This window comes from Monomorium pharaonis, chromosome 4 (genome assembly GCF_013373865.1).
Source record: "Monomorium pharaonis isolate MP-MQ-018 chromosome 4, ASM1337386v2, whole genome shotgun sequence".
NCBI classification, from domain to species: Eukaryota; Metazoa; Arthropoda; class Insecta; order Hymenoptera; family Formicidae; genus Monomorium; species Monomorium pharaonis.
In genome coordinates, this window is record NC_050470.1 from 6,381,124 (window position 1) to 6,389,500 (window position 8,377).

Here is an 8,377-nt window from a genome sequence, read left to right on the forward strand (position 1 = left end):
TTTTCTATACGTTTTGGCTCCTTTCCTAACGACAGACCGTACTTTCGTGAAGAATTTCGAACAGAGGCAAGCCCCGGAGATCGATGATAGTGGAGGCGTCACAAAAATCACGCGTTAAGAAGAGTTGTTCACTTTACACTTTCGTAAGGCCGCGCACCGTCTCGGGATTTTTACTCGCGTTGCTCAAGACGATGTAGCTCGTTACGACAGATAATGCCCCTAGGCGTTCCCTTTCGAGATCGAAGACCATTTCAGATGACTAATCGCGATCGCGTCATTTTATGTGGCACGGCTGACGACACGCACGCGTGAGTTCATTGTCCCGTGTGTGCCGTGAGAGACGGATTTTGCCGAAATCTTATGCCCCACGTTTCGAAAGAGCGCGCAACGCGGCAACTAGCATGCATTTCACGCGTGCGTGCGGCTTTAGCAACGCTAATTTATTCTACGTGTCCCCGTGAAATATTTTTTTATTACCGTTCCTGGATAATAATTTTCTTATTTGAATCTTGAACGCGTTAATCTTATTAATTTCGTGTCACAAACGTCTTCGTAGACGTCGGGAAAGGTGACACACGGGTTATTTTCTTTCATGCGGGTTGATTTCTTTCATTTTCAAAATTCTCGGAATGACAACAATGGGCAATCGACGTGTCGATTCGAGGCGTAACGATCAGACGGGACATTGGAATCTTTCTAAGATGCTTTTCCCTCCAGCTGTAGACGCGCACGCGTCTGCGGCACAAATGAGGCCATATTAACGCGCCAATGTCACTGATGCAATTCGCGCGCAGATGCATACAGGCAGGTCACGATATTTGTTGCAATCGGCGATAGGGACGTTCATTATCTCCGTGTTGAAAGAGACCCCGCGCGTTAAAAATCGTTAAAACCATACAAGTCCCGGGAATTACTCGGCTAATTACCGTCGGACCGGCGGTAATCGAGCGTGCTAATTAGGCAAAACGTTATATCCCTCCCTCGGCGGCGCACAACTGTGATGATGATAAACCAACTACGTCGACGGAACGACATTACGCAAGAGCGCGCAATTTCTTCCCGGCTTCGCGGGGAGTGTCGCGTGGAGCAACGAGGGCGTCGCCGCGCCGCGGGTTCTCACGGTGAATTGAAAAATTCGCGGGGGGAACTCGAAATCCAATTGCCTTCGCGATCCGACGAAAGTCCACGTCGAAGCCCCGCTTGCGCGAGGCAATTAGATAACGATCGGTATGAGCGATTAAGGAACGGGTAAACAGCGATCGCGCGCGTTTACCATGCCCTCATCACGATCATCTTTCGAGCTGGATTTAGCAATCGGCGCACGCTGCGTATATGTGTATACCCCACGGGGAATAAGGATTTGGCAATGAGAACGCAACGAGAAATCGAAGGACCACCCGCTGACCGTCGCTACGCCGGATATTCATTGTTCATTGAACCTTCGGCCGATTCGAACCGCTTTTGCCATTCCCTCCTACGTGACTTCGGGAAAACTATTTCTCAAATTCCGAGCGTTTTTCCGGACAAACGAGACGAACCTTTGTTCATTCTCTAAAACTCATAGAGTGAATCGCTTCACGACTCACTTTAAAAGATTGACAATTTACTCCCAAAATAAGAAAAATGGCATTAATTTGGCAAAACTTTTTGTAATAAAGTTGAAAAATTTAGTCAGAGTGAAAATTGAGCTTGTGCAATTTTTGATGTTTACTCTATTAGATTTAGAAATTGTAAAAAACGCAAAACAGATGTAAAAACAGAGATAAATAAAGATGAGACAATTAAAAAAAGCTAAGAATTTTTATGTGAGCTGTTACATATTTTTTTTAACCTTTTTCGAAAGGAATTATAAACTTATTTATCTCTTTTGAGAAGAAGAGATGACGAAATATTCTCTGTAATTTACTTTACATATTATAACTGAAATTACTTATAAGCGTCTCATTGGCCTTGACACATAAAACTTATCTCGGTGCAGCAAGACTTTTAACGATCCAGTTGTCTAACAGTTGTTAAATTTTTAGTTACTTCTGTAGGATGTTTTAGTTTCTCTCATTGAAGCTAACTAACTTTTGGTGATGAATATTAATGAGCACTCAACTTACATTCTAAAAACTTTTATATCTTTCTTTAGTTTCAGGAATTTCTTCCGTATTTCTACAATGACACCGACGGTTTTTTTTATTGCCTTTCAATCACCAATGACAGACGGATTACTCACGGCGAAAATATAATTTTACAATAATTTTTCACGCTCCATCGTCTCGCGATCGAAGGTTACAATTATTTGGGTCGCGGACACTAACGATTGACCGTTCGGTCCTTCCGCTCTTAGTGTTGGTCCCCTGACCTTCTCTTGCGGTCACTGTTCTCTCTCTTTCCCTCCCTTCCTATGCTCTTTCCGCCTCTTTGCCGCTCGTTAGTGTCGTCATCGTGTTGTCACCATCATCGTATACATACTATTGCAATATTACACGCAACATTGTATACTACTGCCTGTTACACACCGAATTGAGAAACAGAACTGAGTTGAGTAATTCATTTCATACGAGTTTTCGAAATCAAAGATTTGTCTTAAGCTTCCCCTTATCTCATATAAAAATAGAATTGCTTCCAGTATAACAATTATTTATATTATACTTTTGTAATAAAATATGTATGCTTAATATTGAATATATATATCATATAAATCATATATGTGTGTGTGTGATTTATATGATTTTATATGATATATTATTATATGTGTTTTTTATGAAAATGTAATACTGGGGAATATTAAATTGATCAATTTAATTATTTAATTGATTGAATAATTGAAATAATTAATACTTATTTTTAGAATTGAAAGTATTGCCGTTAGTATTTTTAATGCTCAAAATGAGTAATAATTACTAGACAAATTAAATATATATATGAGATTACAAAATAAATGTTGAATAAGTACTTTGATTTCAATAATGATGTATCACATTTTATTTGTGTAATTTCATGCACATACACACATACACACACACACACACAAAATAATGGATTATAATATCTATGCTTTTTTTTTACATTTGTAGTAACTTATCTGCTTTCGTTGTTTCAGATTTTTCGGAAAAATAAAAAGCAGGAATGAGCGACAGCGACTGTGCCAGCGAATTCGAGAGAAGTGACGAGAAAACGGATCCGGGCGCTATCAGACACGGGAACTTCATGAATTATTACCAATTCCATCCTGCGGAAGAGCGCGTGCGGCAACTTCCGCGTGGCGTGTGGCAGCGGCAACGGGTCGCCCATCCGGCCCGGAAATACGCGGGTCTAGACGTCGGCTGTAACGCCGGAGTAAGAGCTATAGCGGCAGCGGCGGCGGCGGCGGCGCGACGGCACAGCTGTCGGGGGGGATGTAGTATAGGTCAGCCGAAACGGGATGATTTGGCCTTCGTGATCCGAAATTACAAAACGGCCGCGTCTAATTTTGGTCGCGTTATCCCCTTTCAGTTTTTCGCTCGCGCACACCAGACATCCGCTTTCGGAATTCATATCCTTTGTCCTTGTTAGAAATTTCCTGTGCGCGTTTATTTGCTTTTTCTCTCTTTTCCTCGTTCCTCTCTATTGAAGCTAACACGTTTTCTTAATTATACGGAATGCCTCACAACTGTCGTGTTTCCTAGCAAGAAGATTACTTAAATAGTTCGAAGCGGAATTCCTATTAGGAAAACACGACGTGTAGCTAATTTAATTATTTCCGTCTATTTCTAGTATGTATTTCGCTTTTCCCCTTAATTAGAGGGTATGGATTAGATATGTGTGTGTTTTGTCTTGATGAGTTTAATTGTCATCTTACAATTTTTTTGTGCATTACTGAAACGTTATATGTTAACATTTGGCGATCTTTATGTGAGTTTCGATTAATTTTAACTTTTATCTCAAGCGAATTTTAAAGAAAAATACACAAAACTTGAAATTGATAGTAAAAAAAAAAATGATAAAAATGGCCTTGTTTTCGCGCGTCAAAAAGCGAAAGGACCCCCTTGCATTTACTTTTCCATTCAGCTGTATGACGCGTTTTGCAGGATCTCACGTACATTCTACGCGACTTCCTCGAGGAGGCCATGCTGCAAGATCGGCTCGAGATCTCCTTAATCGGCGTGGATCTCGACCCGATCCTGATCGAGAAAGCGCGCGAGCGCAATCCGCGCCCGGACCGCCTGACCTTCGAGTGTCTGGACTTTTTGTCCGAGGACTGCGACGAGACGCTGAGCCGATACCTGGCGCAGCTTAATAAAACGCGATTCGACGTGGTATTCTGTTTCTCGATCACCATGTGGATTCACTTGAATCACGGCGACGATGGTCTGGAGAAGTTTCTGCGAAAGGTCTGCGAGCTGGCGGAAATGATTGTCGTTGAGCCGCAGCCTTGGAGGTGCTACAGAAACGCATCGCGGAGAATGCGAAGGGCGAAATTGGAAGATTTTCCGCTGTTGAAGGAGCTGAAGTACACCGGCGATCCAATGAAGCACATAGAGGATATTTTAAGGAGGCAGTGCAACTTTCAACGCGTCACGGTTACTGCCGGCAACGAATGGGGACGCATGCTTTTGATTTACGAAAGGAAACAGGAACCGTGAGAAATTGTAGCAGAAAATGTATGATTAAATAAATGAATGATTATGAGTAAAAGTACATGAACTATTATGAAAAGTAGAATTATAAAATATGAAATAGTATCAATATGTGAGTATTGGATACGTATAAGAAAGTAATTATACTTCCTTATACGTATGTGTGAATGTGAGAGTGTGCGTCGACATAGCGTCAATGTCAGATAATTTGTCTCAACTTGGTATAGATAAGAACCGGAAATTTCTAATAAATAATTCAATTCAATCTCATTGCATGAGATTTTTATATGTGCTATCTTTTGGCCGATTACAACCAAAAAACGCCTAAAGAGGGGAAAAGTTTAAGGAAATTTAAATAAAAATAAAAATAGAAATTATATATATATATATATATCCTTTTAAGAATCTTCTATTTATGTATAATAGCAATAGAAAACCAATAGTGAACTAATAAGGATACAATATGGATAAAAAAATTTCAGAAAAATAAAAAATATAAGTGCTAATACTTTTGACCAAAGTTGTATTTTTTCTGATACTTTGAACATTTTTATCTAAATTTTTGTAATTTGAATTCACACACACAAACCAAAAATTTCAGCTTGTACACAGGAAAATATTAAGTTTTGACTTAAATTTATTTTTGAACTAAAAGCGGAATCTAAGTATATATTATATATCATAGATAATACATAAAATAGAGTTATACACATTGTACACATGTAATGTAAATTAGAAGTTTTACATGTTCATCAATGTAAACAATAATTAATAGATCATAAAGGATACATATTTCATTTAATATAGAAATAGTAATGATTTTCCCGTTTTTTAAAAATACACATTTTTATTTTATCAATATATAAAAAATCAGATATATATTCGACAATTTTATAATTGCTCTTGTTATATTGTTTTTTTTTTATTGCCAATATAAAATGTAATCTTTGGGAACTAGCCCATATGGTTTACAGGAAGTCAGACGATTTATTTTATTTAACAAGTTATACAAAGATACTTAAGACTAGGTATAAAGGCGCGGAACAAAAGTAATGCACTGTTATATTATGTAAATTATTTATATTTTAGCACGTAATTACGATCGAATCCTTTCATTGACAATCACGAATTTATCGAATGCCAATAATATATTCACTGCTGGTCTTGAAGCTTAGCACTTCCATCGCGCGAGGTCTCCGGCTTCGTCTCCAACCGGAGAGCGCCACTTGCTGTCAATCGAACCTTGCGAAGGTCACACGAGTGTCTTTGGGATATATTCGGAGTGTGTGCTCTTTGCTCTCCTCGCGAAAATTTTCACGTTCATTTGACGTGACATTCACTGCCGTCGACATGCTGCCCCGATTCCTCAGGCCCGCTATAAGTGTCACCCAGCAAGGCGCGAAGCGACTATCGACAAGTGCCACGGTAAAGTATTACTAGAACGAATGGCAAACTGCATTCCATGAATCAGCCGGAAATTAATTAAACACGTGAGATAATACGATAACATTTTTACTAACTTATATTAGATATATCCAGTGTGCGACACAAATAACGATTCACTGAAGCAATAAACACGTTTTAAGGGAGAATTTTCTTCAACAAAATGATTTATTTCTCCCTGCGTAAAACTATCTCGACATATGCTTATTTTACGCTCATACACACACACATATATATATAAATTTACATATAGTCGTATTAGCATATCAGTCTGACTGGTTATGCTATGTTTGCTGTATCCCTCGTGGACCGTTGGTTCATACGATAAGCATAGGAATTTCCATCGAAATTCGACGACACATATGGCGGGAGAGATATCGCTTGTCACCTATCAGTTACGTGGGAGTCTAGAATCGCGCATCGTTGGATCGCGATGCTGCAATCGTAATCAGGGCAGTGTTATGCAACTGCAAATTATTCGGCTCCAATGTTAACACGATAAATTGGCACGCCCAGACGTTTTTCGGAATCTGATTGCGAAAAAAAAGGATAACTCCGATTGTTCGTTTATTACATAGATATTTTTTTCTATATAGCTAAACTTAGCTGCAATTTTAACAATGAAATAATTAATTTCGAAGTAATCGTACTATATGTTGCGTCTTGCAGAACAGCAAATATTAGACGATATTTGCAGGATTGGATAGTAATTAAAATAACTTTTAATTTATTTATTTTTAATAATTTAATTATTAACTTCTATTATTTATTTTTGAAACACAGATCTATTTCTACCAACATAGACTAACTTTAATCTTAGTTTAACTTAATCTTTTTCTAATTTTTAGAACTAGAATAAGATAACAAGTGAAACCAAGATTAAAGATAATCTACATTGGTAGAAATGAGCCATAAACTTTAATTTATTAAATTTTCGTCTGGTTTACGTTTTAAACGAATTCTTTTTGAAATGCTAAAATATTCTGATTGTATTCTTTTTTTTACAGCGAGATGCAAAAGTCAGTGTCATGGGAGCGAGCGGTGGCATCGGCCAGCCACTGTCTCTGCTTCTCAAACAGTCACCTCTTGTTACGGAATTATCGCTATATGATATCGTAAATACACCTGGTGTTGCCGCAGATCTCTCACACATGAATACCGCTGCAAAAGTTAAAGCTTACAATGGTCCGGAGCAGCTTAAAGATTCTCTTAAAGGTGCTCAGGTATGTAGACACAAAATTGTTACACATGCTTGTGCTTTTTATTTAACTGACTAAACTAGAACTAATTGTTTTGCATTTTCATTAATTTTTTATGCCTACTCTTCAGGTTGTTATCATACCTGCGGGTGTTCCACGCAAACCTGGCATGACGCGTGACGATCTTTTCAATACAAACGCCTCCATCGTTCGGGATTTAGTCGCTGCGATGGCCGAAGTTGCGCCAAAGGCCTTTGTAGCAATCATCTCGAATCCGGTCAACAGCACGGTGCCAATCGCGTGTGAGGTGCTGCAGAAAGCTGGGGTCTTCGATCCTAACCGCGTATTCGGAGTGACCACTTTGGACATCGTTAGAGCCAACACATTCATCGCAGAAGCGAAGGTATACAACATACGTCGATGTTGTATAAAATAACGAAGCAAAACTTCTTTAACTTACCTTCTTAACCAAGCAAAAAATAATATCAGATACATAATGCAGCAACTGTTAATAAACTAAACTTCATCTGTTTTAGTCAATATATCTCGATTATTATTCAATACTTATTTCTTTTGTTATTTCTCAAGTGCATTCAACTTCACATTGTTTTATATATAAAACATTGAGTATAATAGTATATAGAATCTATATAATATGGGAAAGAATATTCATAAAATTTATTCTTTTACTTGTGACATAAAGACCCCATATGAATGTGATAATAATTATTGATATAAAGAAATTGAATGCAATGGCACTAATTTGTTCAATAAAGTAAAATCAATATAAGTCGTTTTATTTTTTATTTTTTATAATTGAAAAAGCAAAATGACTATCGAATACTGATGAAAATACTAAAATGATTTATTTTTCAGGGTCTTGATCCGCAGAAAGTCAATGTCCCAGTCATCGGTGGACATAGCGGCATTACTATTATTCCATTAATCTCCCAGTGCACACCGTCGGTATCCTTCCAAGAGGCTCAACTGAAGGCGCTCACGGAGAGAATTCAAGAAGCCGGTACAGAGGTTGTTAAAGCCAAGGCGGGAACTGGATCCGCGACTTTGTCCATGGCTTTTGCGGGAGCACGATTTGGTATTTCATTAATTAGAGCGTTGAATGGAGAA

At 38.3% G+C, this 8,377-nt stretch overlaps 2 protein-coding genes across 9 annotated transcripts in view; both read left to right on the top strand.

The window, feature by feature from the left end:
• Positions 1-5,122, top strand: part of LOC105837449 (probable RNA methyltransferase CG11342) — a 28,075-nt gene extending 22,953 nt beyond the window's left edge. For 4 of the 8 annotated variants that reach the window (XM_036286075.1, XM_036286073.1, XM_036286072.1 and 1 more), the window contains 2 exons: positions 3,092-3,327; positions 4,059-5,115. In XM_036286075.1, coding sequence (XP_036141968.1) covers positions 3,118-3,327; positions 4,059-4,613 — 765 coding nt within the window. In that variant the 5' untranslated portion in view covers positions 3,092-3,117 and the 3' untranslated portion in view covers positions 4,614-5,115. Of the gene's footprint in view, positions 1-1,794; positions 2,529-3,091; positions 3,328-4,058 lie in introns of those variants that run through there. The other 4 variants (XM_036286076.1, XM_036286077.1, XM_036286074.1 and 1 more) reach the window with 2 other exon arrangements.
• Positions 5,123-5,803: 681 nt separating this feature from the next.
• Positions 5,804-8,377, top strand: LOC105837450 (malate dehydrogenase, mitochondrial; the record flags this gene model as incomplete). Its single annotated transcript, XM_036286063.1, is given in 4 exon segments — positions 5,804-6,032; positions 7,058-7,273; positions 7,380-7,652; positions 8,126-8,377. Coding segments are annotated over 4 exon segments (816 nt in total), but the record flags the coding sequence as incomplete, so codon positions are not given.